At 36.7% G+C, this 13,546-nt stretch overlaps 1 protein-coding gene across 1 annotated transcript in view; it reads left to right on the top strand.

The window, feature by feature from the left end:
- Positions 1-3,563: 3,563 nt before the first annotated feature.
- LOC142356107 (ER degradation-enhancing alpha-mannosidase-like protein 1) overlaps positions 3,564-13,546 on the top strand; it is a 29,328-nt gene continuing 19,345 nt past the window's right edge. The window contains exons 1-2 of the mRNA XM_075408079.1: positions 3,564-3,864; positions 4,164-4,408. Coding sequence (XP_075264194.1) covers positions 3,748-3,864; positions 4,164-4,408 — 362 coding nt within the window. The 5' untranslated portion in view covers positions 3,564-3,747. The remainder of the gene's footprint in view (positions 3,865-4,163; positions 4,409-13,546) is intronic.

Below are 13,546 nucleotides of genomic sequence, written 5' to 3' on the forward strand. Positions count from 1 at the left end.
CCTGCAATTTACCTTAGAAAAAGTGAACATGGATGGGTGTTTGGCTTTTCTTGACATTAACGTAAATGTGAGCAGCAAAAATAATATCACCTGTCATTGGTATCAAAAACCAACTGACACTGGAATAATACTGAATTTTCGCAGCTGTGCACCGCTTCAACATAAGAAAAATGTGATTCAAGGGACGGTTCACAGGGTTTTTAATGCAACCTCTAATTGGTTGGCCTTCGATCAGGCTCTTGAAAAGAACAAATCTTGCTGGACCAAAAATCAATATCCAGAGGAATGGTCTTCAAAAATTGTGAATCAGACTCTAGAAAAAATAATAAGTGGCGATAAAGACCAATTAAGAACAACACCAAAAGAGCATCAAAAAAGCAAGACTAAATCTAATGATAAGCCAACTATTTTTCTACAATACAGAGGCAACCTCACTCAAAACTTCGCAAGCAAATTGAAGAAACTATGCGAATTGCAAGTAGTTTTTACAACGCGAAAATTAAGATCGTGCCTCCCCACCCTGAAATCATCCTTTGATAGAGATCTGAAATCCCACGTGGTATATGAAATTAAATGTAATGGATGCGGATCCATCTATGTTGGGCAAACAAGCCGGCATGTTACCACAAGGATAACAGAACATCAAAAGAAGGATTCACAGGTGGGTCAACATCTAGTTGAATGTCGTGGCGCCACGAATGACATTGAATGGAGAATTCTGGACGCCTGTCGGTCAGTAGAAAAACTAATGATCATCGAAGCTATATATATCAGCAAGCTGAAGCCGGCACTAAACACACGCGACGAAAATAGGGGGAGGGAACTCACGCTAAAATATTACTTCAAATCATAATTTTGACTAAATGTGAATGCATAGGGCAAAAAACATTTTGTGCATGACAAAACGAAATTTGCAAAACCTCCACAAGAGGGATACTTATGGTTAGGGCAAATTCGGAATAACCCTAAAAATACAAGAACATGGACAAAATCGAAAAATCCGGAATAGGAATGTTTTTAAGTAAATTGATAACAGATGCAAATATGTGTTGTAAATAGGCTAAATATTGTACATAAGGAAAAATTTTCGATTGAATTTTTTAGAATGTTTCCTAGAATTGTTTTAATTGTCATCTCAGACAAATGTAAATACATATTCATTTTATCTTTTAACAATTTGTAAAACAGTTTTAACCTGACGATGAACGTAAAGTTCGAAAACGTTTGTTTTAAGTATTGGAAGTAATTTTAATTTGACAAATTGGTTTCTTTTACATATATATTTTTTGTCCAGTCAATTTTACCCTATCGATCTATTTGACATAGAAACAAATGAGTGGTATCATTAAAATGCCCATCAATAGTACAATCTTCTTTCAGCGCCAAGAAGATCCGTATGCCTTTATTTAGACAGAAATAAGTTTCGCGCTTTTGCGTAGCTTCATCCTCCGTCCTCATTGCGAACGCTTCATGCGCCCTGCAGTAGAATTCTCGATAGGAACCTTTGTATCAAAAGGGCGGCTGCAGTCTTAGATGTCTCTATGAATTTATTGCACATATTGATTCAAAATCGCCACTTATATCGATTTCTATTACTCTTATCTATTTTGTTCATAATTCTGCTGCTCGTCTTTCTCGATTCTGATTCTTTGAATTTTGATTACTCTCAGGATTTATAAAGGTATGTAGGAGTTGACTTGCCGCTCTCGAGTTGACCGACTGCCCTTTTAGTTGAGGGGACTTTTTTATTGAGCTTTTAAAATCAGCTCACAATAATAAATTAATTAAAATTTGTCAAATTTGACCTTTTTTTCGAGGAGCTATTACGGTCTAAAATTTTTGTACAAAAATTCGACATTTTGCCGTAGTTTTGTGCACTTTAAGCTTAATTATAGATTTTGCTATTTTCTCTTAAGAATTGCAACAAATTAATGTTTTTGATAACCGCGCAACCCATTAGTGAAGTTGCTATTAGTCTCATTGTGATTTTTAAAATTGAAAGGATTTGGATTATTTTGTGGAGCCATTCCTTAACATCTGCACATTGTTTCGAATTTTTCACGTTAATAAGTTATCCAATTGAAGCAGTATTTTCAGTAAATAAGATATTGCTATTTACTTTTCTTTTTTTATTTTATGTCGTGGTCGCTATCTGCAATGTAGAAATATTTTATATGTGTATAATTAGTGTATGGGTAAATAAAGATAAACAAACAATCAAAATTTTTGCTAGAAAAGTCTAAATATAGCTTTAATTTAACAGGGTGTTCAACCAGGGAAATATCTTCAGAGTCCAAAAATTCTGCTTTTTCTTTTCTACAAAAACTCAATTTTTCTACAAACAGAAGCTCAACAAATTACAAGGGGGTTGAGAACTATTAACCAAGAGAAAACTGCTAGTATCAGATATCTTATGATTTGGAAGACTGCCAACATTAACATTAGTTCACTGCTTTCCTGTTTTGTTCTTAATTATACGATACCCCCCCCCCCCCTCACTTCACAAGAACTGAACAAGTGCACCTTGCGAATAGTGTGCAAATGTGGAACTTGTAACAACTGGAAAAAGATAAACTGAAATAGACTGATAAACACTGGGATTGACACGCCACGAGCGGAACCCTGAAGCTTGTAATACTACTACCACTACTATATATAGCGATTTTGGAATTCAACTATTGTCCTCTAGCAGTTTCTTTTTTGTATCATTTTTCTCGACCCAAGAACATTTTTGCGATGAGACATTCAAACCGAATCTGATACTTTTTTGGTATTAATTGGTAAAATAAAAAAACTGGAGTACAAGAAACTGGAAACATTTATTAATTGCTCTCAATCGAAGTTTGGAGCAATTGAATTAGTCCTGTTGGTCTTTTTTAATGCAATTTTTTGCTTACCAATTTTTCGTCTGACCCATTTGACTTTTCGTCCTCAAAAACGGGATAAACAGGTAGCGCTCCGTGGGCATTAAGTGATTTTAGAGTTTTTCATCTCACCAGTCTCCAAGTATGCGATTCACAGAAACTGTTTTGGAGACTTATATTTATGGTGTGAAGGGCAGGGAGGTTGACACCCACAACCCCCCCCCCCCCATTACCAACCCCCCCCCCCCCCCACAAACTTCACTCCCCCCAAATCCCCAACCCTGCACATCTCTCAGGCCGTAAGAGCCCCGTGCAGCCAAAGACCGTTCTCACCGTTGCCCCCTCAGCCCCTGTGTACCACTCCCCCGCGCTGTGCTCACCTCACGCCCCTTCAATTAAGCCAAAGCTAGCCTCACTGAACCATGGCTAGCTACTGACGAAGCCGACCGCTCGTTTGAGAGCCGACGTTAGTCGGTTATGTTCTGAATTTTGTTTATATCAGAATTTTTTGCTTACGTTGTTGGTTCTGTCTTGTCTATTCTGTGCCCACCCACCCCCCCCCCCCCACACACACACACACACAAGCTTAGGGGGCATGAAACTTTTACGCCCCGAGGCGAACTTGCTATTTTTTACATTATAACTTATATGAACATAAAATTTTTGGTGTTATAAAAAACACTGGCGTTGAAATCGAATAGATCCAAATTGTTTATTTTAAAAGATATTTATGGTATTCAGAGAAAACACTGCTGAGAAGAACTTCATTGCCAACCTTCATTATGTAATTTATCTACAAAGCAGAAAGTACAAGTGTACTGTTGTGGTACAAAAAGAGCTCTAACTTTGTAACATCTGTTGCTGAAATGAAGTGCGCGGAGAAATGAATTACGAGAGACTAATAGCGTGTGCAATGTTTACCAGTTCGTTTGCTCACTTCTTCACCAGTATGTTTTTCTACTGTGTGAACAATCCTCAAATGTACAGCACACTATACAAGGTTGGAAAATTAGTTTCCTTTTTGCCTGAAGGTACTTAAATTAAAAATGATTTCTCGGAAACCACCGCATTGGTGTCTATATTTTCCATTTGATACAAATGAGGCACTTAATGAAAAATGGGGGTCTCTCCCAGTATAGCCTTTCCATTAAATCATTAAATTATACCCCCCCCCCATTATGGTAGAATTACCATGATTGTGGGGCTTTACGTTATATAACTTCATAAGCTGGGGGGGGGGGGGGCTGTAATGGGTAATGGGAAAGACCCGAAAAATATAGCACATTTATAATGTTTTAGAGTGCCGGAAAATTTTCTTACGGGCCAAATGTACAGTTTTCGGTGAATGAAGACCAGTTTTACTCAGGGAATTTGTCAAATATGTATTCCGACTTCGCATACTTTCCAAAGACTGAAAAAACAAGAATGCGAAATTATGTGAAGGAAATGTTTTATCATGGATACAATGGGTACATGAGCAATGCGTTTCCGCTCGATGAATTGAACCCGATTAACTGCTCAGGACGAGGCGCCGATCCAGACAGGTAGATTCATATTTGATCAATTACTCCATTACTGAGTCTGTGATATCCCGCCCCTCCCTTTCAGTAGCCATAATAAAACGTTGCTGCCCTTTCCTATGGTGGTAAAATTGTACAGTGATCATGATGTGAGAAAACTGATACACATAAACAAGTTTTTGGCTAAGTAACACTATTAAGGTAATATGAGGTCACTCTAGACATCTTGTGGAAGTCAGCGAAGGACTCATACATAATGAAGGCTTTTAATAATAAAACATTTGACCAAAATCTTGAATTTGTGGAACTTGTTTCTGTCCCGAAGCGTAGTGGGCATTCACTTGTTACCCCCTCCCCCTGTCAAATGTGCTGTAATTTTACATAGCGTGACGTACAACAGCAAATAATTTCAAATGGGTGTCATAAAACACTGGGGGTGGATAGAACAGCTCTGATTTGTTTTGAATTTTAAATTGTTCTGAATTTGACAAAATTTGGAACATTTGATTTTTATAGATAGGTAATTAATATCCGCGAAGCGATAGCCGCTCTTATTGGGGACATCGTGGTATTTTTACAATCCAAGATTTGGACTCTATTGGTGCTCTTTTTTATTTTAAGATGTTTCCACACCTTTTTTCATGACTTTGAGCTTTCAAAACGGGATAAACAGGTAAAGCTCAGCAGGCAGCAATTTCCATTAGAGGCCGTTAGCCGCGTTTAGTAGTCCTTCAAGTGCTTAGATTGGTGAAGCTACTGGAAAGGCCGCAATTCAAGGTTAACAGGTCAATTTGAGCCCAAAATGTTGCAATTTCTCACGTTTTTTCGTGATTTTTCAAAACTTTTGTTGGACCAGTCTAAAATTAAGGTTTTCAAAAGTTGACAAAGGTCTAAGATATAAATACTTTTTATGACCATTTTAAGAGCTATGTGTTTTGGTACTCCAAACATAAACACGCAAATTTATACTAATTTATACGAATTTCAAGTTTTTTTGACAATTTTTGACATTTGTTTTTTCAGCCCTAGGTGTCAGGGTTTAGTAATAGGTTACTGCATAGTTTCTAGTGGTAATGGAATTTACGACTTTTCAGTTGTAAATTTCTGTTAACTATATATTCTACGTCACGCGAGTCTGTTTCACTGCTTTTTCGGCAATCTGCCAGCTGTGTTTGGACGATAACTTGTTTAGCAAAAAGCCTCCGACCAAAAACTTTTTGATACTGAAAATATCAATGCTGGAACCGCTTCAAGGCAAAAAGGGTTTATGACCAAGATACCTGGTTCTTCGTATGCCAAAAATTGTTTTGTCAACAACGTGTGATTGAAGGAAAGCTTTCCTGACACAGATGTGAACTGATTGCACAAAATAATTAATACAAGTAGTGTCAACTGGCCGAAAAGGTGCTGATACAAAAATCAAAGATAGTTGCCCAGAATTTTTTGATGTGATTGTATGTAAAGGTGAGCCTGCGTGTTCCTTCCATCGGTTTTTCGTTCCCCTTTTCCATAATTTTTCGTGGATCAGAAATGAATAACCTCACTCTCTAATTGATTGTTTGCCAATATTAAGGTGTCTTGATTTTACTACACATTTAAAAAGGTCCATAGAGGACTCTTTCATAATGACGGCTGTTACTAATGAATTATCGCATCTAAAACGTTACCTGTTTTTAATATTTTTGAAGAATTGTTTGTTGATAGCTTTAGCCAGTTTTCCATCTCAGTTCTGTGTCTGTGTCTCTCTGTATTCTACGAATCATTTTAGCATCTTTTTTGGCTCAATCTAGGTCTTGTTTCCCTCTTAAGGTGCTCATTTTTAAGCTTTGTTTTTGCTCTTAGATGCAAAGCTTCGAGTTGATGCAATCTTCATTGCCTTGCTCGTGGTTCTGTTGCTTCTTCTGTCGAATTTTCTCTAGTTACATCTGTTCTCGCAGTACACAACTTTGTTCATTGACTTCTCCCTGAAAGCATCTGCGCAGATTTTTAAACGATTCTTTTCACGAGCACAACATACGGAAGGGACCACCTCAGAAAATAAACCTATGGACGAGAACGACCTCCGGGAATCACCACTTACAAGCACCGCCTCCGGTGTTCCGATCTTTCAGTTTTTGTCACCATTCTTTTTCTCCTCTTTTTACCTGTTCTATCGTCTCTGTCTTACTTCCTTTTCATTTTGTTTATCTTTCCTTCGTTTTACTTGCTGTTTTTCTCGTCTCTCTCTATCATGACTGTCTCTCTCTGTCTCTCCTTTATCCTACTGTCTCTCTTATTTTATTTTATCGCTTTTGTCGTTTTTCGCTTTCTTGTTTTCATTGTCTTTCTTTTTCCTCCCTCTCTCGCTATCTCTCCCTTTCTCTCTTTGTTTTTTTCTCGTTTTTTATAGATTTTCTTCTGGCTGTTTTTCTTTAGATTCAGTTTTCCTTTTTTACTTTTTCTACATTTTGTGTTCTGTATAACCATATTACTTCCCCGATGTCAGTCGATGTGAAAATTCAGTAGCAATGTTGAATAAAAAGTAGACCGAATACAGTTGTTCTGAATTCATTTTGTTGTAATGCTCTGTGTTAACTTGTGCTACAGGAACTCCCATAAAATCTTCTCATAAATGTTCACCTATTATCATAAACAATTTTAATTGAGAATATAATTTGTTAGAGTTTTGAAATAAGTTACATTCTGATAGCTTTTACGGACCTGCTAGTTTAGTATAAATGACTTAGTGTTTTTCATATATTATGAGTGACCCCCGAGGGAATTTCCTACCATGGTTAAAAGTTGATTTTGAGATAGCACGACAGTTCTTGCAAAGGCAGAGAAACTGCAAGATTTGTTCTTGGTCTCTTTCCAAATGATTCTTTGTAAATTATCATAGGTTTTGACTGTTTTGTTTATCCGAGCCGTAGAAATCGAGTTATATTTGTAAATATTCTTTGAATATCCGACAGAATTCCGATTTGTTGGTATTTTAAATAAGTTAATCTCGTTTCAATGAGCTCTAGTGCTACTGAACTGAACCAGATCTTTCCATATGTGGCAATGTAGTGCAACGTTTTCCATTTTATGATTGCTTATTTATGTACCGTTGACTTAGCGGACCACTCCATTACTTTTTGTTGAAAATTTTGCCTTTTCATTTTTAAGTTCCCAACTCTCGGAGGCAAGCATAGAAATTGTATACGACTGTAGATATAAACCTTATTTAGGACGCAAAATCCTTCCCTGACTATCTCATTTTTTTGGACATTTCTTGCGCACTTTGATATCCAAGAATTTCATTTCATGGATTTCAGCAAGTAGAAACTTATCCCAACGAGAGCTTTAGTGCACTGCAGGCGAACTTGTCTTCCCGGAAAAGTTCATGATTTCACATTTTGAGATCTCGTGTTGAGGTTGTAGTCTTTTTAATAAGTTATCCGAGATGTTATGTATTAATTAATAAGTAGCGATGCGTAATTTTATCAAAAGCTTCCAAAACTGACTAATGAGAAAGCAAATTCTTGAATCAGAAAATGTTTTTCAAGGATTCTGAGCAGACTGCATTTCATTTATTGAATAAGATTTTCGTGGTAAAAAGCCAAACTTCTACTCGGGTATGAAAACGTACTCTGTTGTCGATAGCCCCAAAAAGCGATAGCTGGGGCTATTATTGGCCTTTTCTTGCTTTTTACAATTCAAGGAATTTGAACTGTATTGGAGCGTTGTCTTTTTTTAAGATCTGTTCATATATTTTCATGTTTTTTGAAGTCAAATTTGAGAAGTGATTTTGGTCACGCCGAGATAGGAAGTGAAGCCAAAAGGCGCGTGGTTTTTAAATACTATCAGGCAGTTTAAAGTCTTCTGTTAGGTCAGTTGCAGAGTTTTTGAAAACAGATGGATCTTGTCTGGCATTAACACTTCAAGTTGTGAGTCAAATTCAACAGGCGTGTATTTAATGCAAAGTGCCGATTTATCAGCATATTTCCACTATTTATTGATTTCCCTTTTGAATCGAGTCTAAAGGACGCGAGTTTAATTTGTTTCATTAGAGCTTCATTTGTTTAATTGCTCTCAAGCGAAGTTTGTAGCAATTATACTAGTCCTGTTGGCCACGTGCAGCCAAATACCCCCCCCCCCCACCGTTGCACCCCCTATTAGGACCCCCCCCCCCGGCTGCGCTCACCTCACGCCCCTTCAATTAAGCTAAAGCTAGCCTCACTAAACAGTGGCTAGCTAACCTAAGGGCGGCAAGCTCCATCTTTCTTTTGCCCGCTTTAGGGTCTGCTTTTAGTAGTATAACGTGAGCAAAGCTGGGGGTAAAAGGAAGTACCTATGTATTAAGATTAGGTATAGCCCATTTTCCCTCAAATTCCAAGGATGTACCTCACAGCATGATACCCACGCTGTTCACACGAGGGGAATTAGCAAGTTAATCCCTTAATATTAAATTAGGTCATTTACTCATTCCCATATTGCACTTTAATAATGTAAATTTCCAAAGACGAACCTCACAGCATGACACCCAAGCTGTTCTCTCAAAGGGGATTAGTTAGGTAATGTTTTAATATTAAATTAGATAGGGTGACTCATTTACACTTACGTACGGTTTACGTGATTTTCAAAAGTGTACCTCACAGCATGATACCCAAGCTGTTCACACGAAGGGGATTAGCAAGACAGTGCCTTAACAAATTAGTAAGGACATTGACCCCCTACCATATTACAGTTTACTAATGTAAATTTCCAAAGACGTACCTCACAGCATGACAGCCAAGCTGTTCACACTAAAGAGATTAGCAAGACAGTGCCTTAACAACGAATCAGTAAGGCCATTGACCCATACTATTTTACACTTTAATAATGTAAATTTTCAAAAGTGTACCTCACAGCATGATACCCAAGCTGTTCACACTAAAGGGATTAGCAAGACAGTGCCTTAACATCGAATCAGTGAGGCCATTGACCCCCTACCATATTACAGTTTACTAATGTAAATTTCCAAAAACGTACCTCACAGCATGACACCCAAGGTGTTCACACTAAAGGGATTAGCAAGACAGTGCCTTAACAACGAATCACTAAGGTCATTGAACCCCTACCATTTTACAATTTAATGTAAATTTTCAAGAGTGTACGTCACAGCATGATACCCATGCTGTTCACACTAAAGGGATTAGCAAGACAGTGTCTTAACATCGAATCAGTAGGGTCATTGACCCCCTACCATTTTAAACTTTAATAATGTAAATTTCCAAAGATGTACCTCCTCACAGCATGATACCCAAGCTGTTCACACGAAGGGGATAAGCAAGATAGTGCCTTAACAAATTCGGTCATTTACCCCTTTCCATATTACACTTTACTAACGTCAGATTTCAATGACGTACCTAACAGCATGATGCCCACGCTGTTCACACGATGGGGATTAGCAAGATAGTACCTTAACAACAAATCAGTAAGGTCATTGACCCCCTACCATATTACACTTTAATAATGTCAATTTCCCAAGACGTACCTCACAGCATGATTCCCACGCTGTTCGCACGAAGGAGATTTGCAAGAGAATCTCTTAGTAACAAAATAGTAAGATCACTTACCCATTCCCATATTACACTTTACTAATGTAAAATTCAAAAGCTGTACCTCAGTGCATGATACCCAAGCTGTTCACAGGAAGAAGATTAACGAGATAATTCCTTAACATCAAATCTGTAAGGTCATTGAACCCCTACCAAATTACACTTTAATAATATAAATTTTCAAAGATGTACCTCAAAGCATGATACCCAAGCTGTTCATGCGAAAAGAATTAGCAAGATAGTACTTTAATAATCATTTAGATGACTCATCGACAGTTAAGTAGGGTTTACGTGAATTTCAAAGACGTACCTCACAGCATGATACCCAAGCTATTCACACGAAGGGGATTAGCAAGACAGGGGGGATTAAAAAGATGTACCTATCTATAAAGATTACGTATAGCCCATTTTCCCTCATATCCCAAAGACGTACCTCACAGCGTGATACCCACGCTGTTCACACGAGGGGGATTAGTCATATAATCCCTTAATATTAAATTAGTGAGGTAATTTACCCCTTCCCATAAAAGACGTACCTCAGAGCATGATACCCAAGCTGTTCACCCCATCCTCGCTAAAAATACCCAATTCTTGAAAAAACAAATTCTTACCAAAAAATTACCAATTCTTGGCAAAAAATACACAATTATTGCCAAAAAATACCCAATTATTGCCAAAAATTTCAAATTCTTACCACAAATGCCCAATTCATGCTAAAAAATTACCTATTTCTTGAAAAAAACACAATTGCTAAAAATACCCAATTCTTGAAATAAACACCCAATTCTTGCCAAAAACATACCAGTTCTTGGCAGAAAACACACAATTCTTGGTGAAAAAACAACCAATTCTTACCAAAAATACCCAATTATTACCGAAAATACCCAATTATTACTAAAAATTACCCAATTGTTGCCAAAAATTACCCAATTCTTGCAGAAAATACCCAAATCTGACGAAATTTTTCCAAAACTTTACCAGAAACTACCCAATACTAAAAAAAATAGCCATTTCCTACCAAAAAATACTTCATTTTTGCCACAAAAAACATTTTCTAACAAAAAACCCAATTCTATTAAAAACTGTCCAATTGCTGCCATTTATAATTACCACAAAGTAGCTAAATTTTGTCAAAAATACTCAATTTTTTACACGCTTTTTTAGTATTGTCGAAAAACAACCAAATTTTGTAAAGAATAACAAAATGTTTTCAAATATTTATCGAAAATATATCAAAAATTAGACAACTTAACCTCATCATCTGTATTTATTTAATTTCTATCTGACAATCCATTTATTTAGTGATCTTTCAAACATCAATTTTGACATCTTCTTTTGTAAAGGCGAATCTTCTCAGGTGATCGATAGAGGTTTTTTGAGTACAACTTCATCGAACTTTTCACTATCGTTAGAATTAAGTCATAAAATGTATCAATTAAATCATAGTACCATAAAAATTACGTCCTACTATCTTCGCAATTACGGACAAATAGATGATTTCATAATTGCATGGGGGCACTGTCCTCTTTAGAACAAAATTAAGATCAATTACGTCTTAGGATTGGAACAATTACCGAATTACAGAAACCTAGATATTCTATGTGGTCATTGAACTCATGTGAACAAAGTCTATACCATACTACTTACGATATGATGGTTTATACTTTATCTAAGCATGCACAACTCACGTGATTGAGGTCTTACTCATAGTACCGTAATAATTACGTCACTATTGCGTCACAATGATGTCATCTTTATTATAGTGTAGAAACAAAAGTACAATTCATTTTACTTCTCCTTCTCTTCAACAACTTAACTATAACTAGCTTTTGTTCTTTTCTTGAGACAATTTGAAGCGCTTTTTGTTACCAGCCTAAGTTGACAACTATAAACTCTTCAGCGAAGATTCTTCATCTCTAGGACCTCTTCCTATTTCCCATTCCAAGTAAGTCTGTTCTGTTATAAAATATGAGAACAAACCATAAAAAGCGAATAAATGGCTATTATAATCATGGTACTCAATCGCAAATAGGATAGGAATGCTTCAGAGAGAAAGATTTAGCGATTATGGTTATAGGGACAATTTTGCTTTAACTTTAGTTCATTTAGGATTTCAACCGTCTTGAACCAAACAAAGGCTGGAATGATGAATATCAAATCTGTGAAATTGAACGAAAATCTCAATGTCCACTTCTTCTTCCCCGACTTCAATGATGATGTAGCAATTATAAAAGAGAGAAAAACGTGCTTCGGATGGGTAGTTGATCCTCCATTCTCAATTCCGAGGCAGCTTCTGGTCTTCATTGTTGCTATCGAGAATTTGCCTGAAGTCTCTGTACCATACAAACAGACAACTGTAGACTTTTACAAAAACCACAATGAAAACACAACTTTACAAGTCTCGGACACCATGGAACTAAGCAGATCAGTCCGTGCGCAATTTTGTGATTATGAGTTGTCCTATAGAGCAATACATGAAAATCAACGAGGATTTTTTGAGGAGGAGAGGAAACTTAAATTCCTCTGGTGTGTTTCTGACGAGTATGACGATTTGCGGGAGCAGAAACCTGATCGGGATTGTGACGAGTGGGAAAATGGGTCACTGACAGAGAGTATTATTGCAAGTATAGAAGAAGAGAACGCACTTGGCCTCAAGTTTGACAACAAAAATTTGACAAGGCAGTCCCCTTTTCGTGTTTTTCTACAGAAACTGAACAAGAAACCATGAAAGAAGTACAGGAGACATCGACGGTTGAAAATACTTCACTGGAGTCTGTCAAAACCATCCTCAGTAAAGTAGTCGACGAATGTGCAGATAATCGGGATCATTTTTTTTCTCCTGATGCAACTGAAGCAATATCTGAAAAAACTTCCCTCAAATGTGAGCAACCTGCGTATTGTACACAAAAGACAGTCAAGAGAAGGGCTCTTGTTGTCAATAACCCTGATAGAGAGGGAAGTAGAAAGTCAGAAGTTGATGAGAACGAAGAAAAAATGTGTCCTCCATCGAGCAAATTGAGACGACATACTGAGTTATATGGTAACTAAACTAGCAATCTGAGAAGTTTTCCATTGGCTGATTATTTTTGTTTGTATTTCCTGTATAATTTCAAATCTGATACTAGTATTTTTTGTGATGACTGATTGACTAATTAATTTGAAATATTGTGTTTCTACACTCAGAAAAGCTGAAGCTCATGTATGCTTTTGAATTAATACTTTGATACTAATATTTAATTGAGTTTTAAAAATGCATTTTCGAAAACAATTTTTATCAAAAGTTCAATTTGGAATTTAAAAAATTCTCGACAAATGCTTGCTTTGGAAATATCGTTTTTTTTTTCAAAAATGTGGGTTAATAGTCGTTGCAGAGACTGTGAAGTTGGTTGGAAGTCGTTGGGATGGAAATGATCTGGTTATCAGACAATGGACCGTAGTCGACATACGACCACAAAATATCTGAAAGGTTCTCATGCGGTTAGGTTTTTTTAACAACAGGTTTTTCAAGTCCCTGAATGAGCTGAAAGACCAGATTTTTGAGGTAGGAATGAGCAAGACACGTATTGAACATAAAGAACCAATATTTCTTGGGTTCTTTATC

The sequence above is a fragment of the Convolutriloba macropyga genome, chromosome 2 (genome assembly GCF_964194025.1).
Source record: "Convolutriloba macropyga chromosome 2, txConMacr16.3, whole genome shotgun sequence".
Lineage (NCBI taxonomy): Eukaryota > Metazoa > Xenacoelomorpha > Acoela > Convolutidae > Convolutriloba > Convolutriloba macropyga.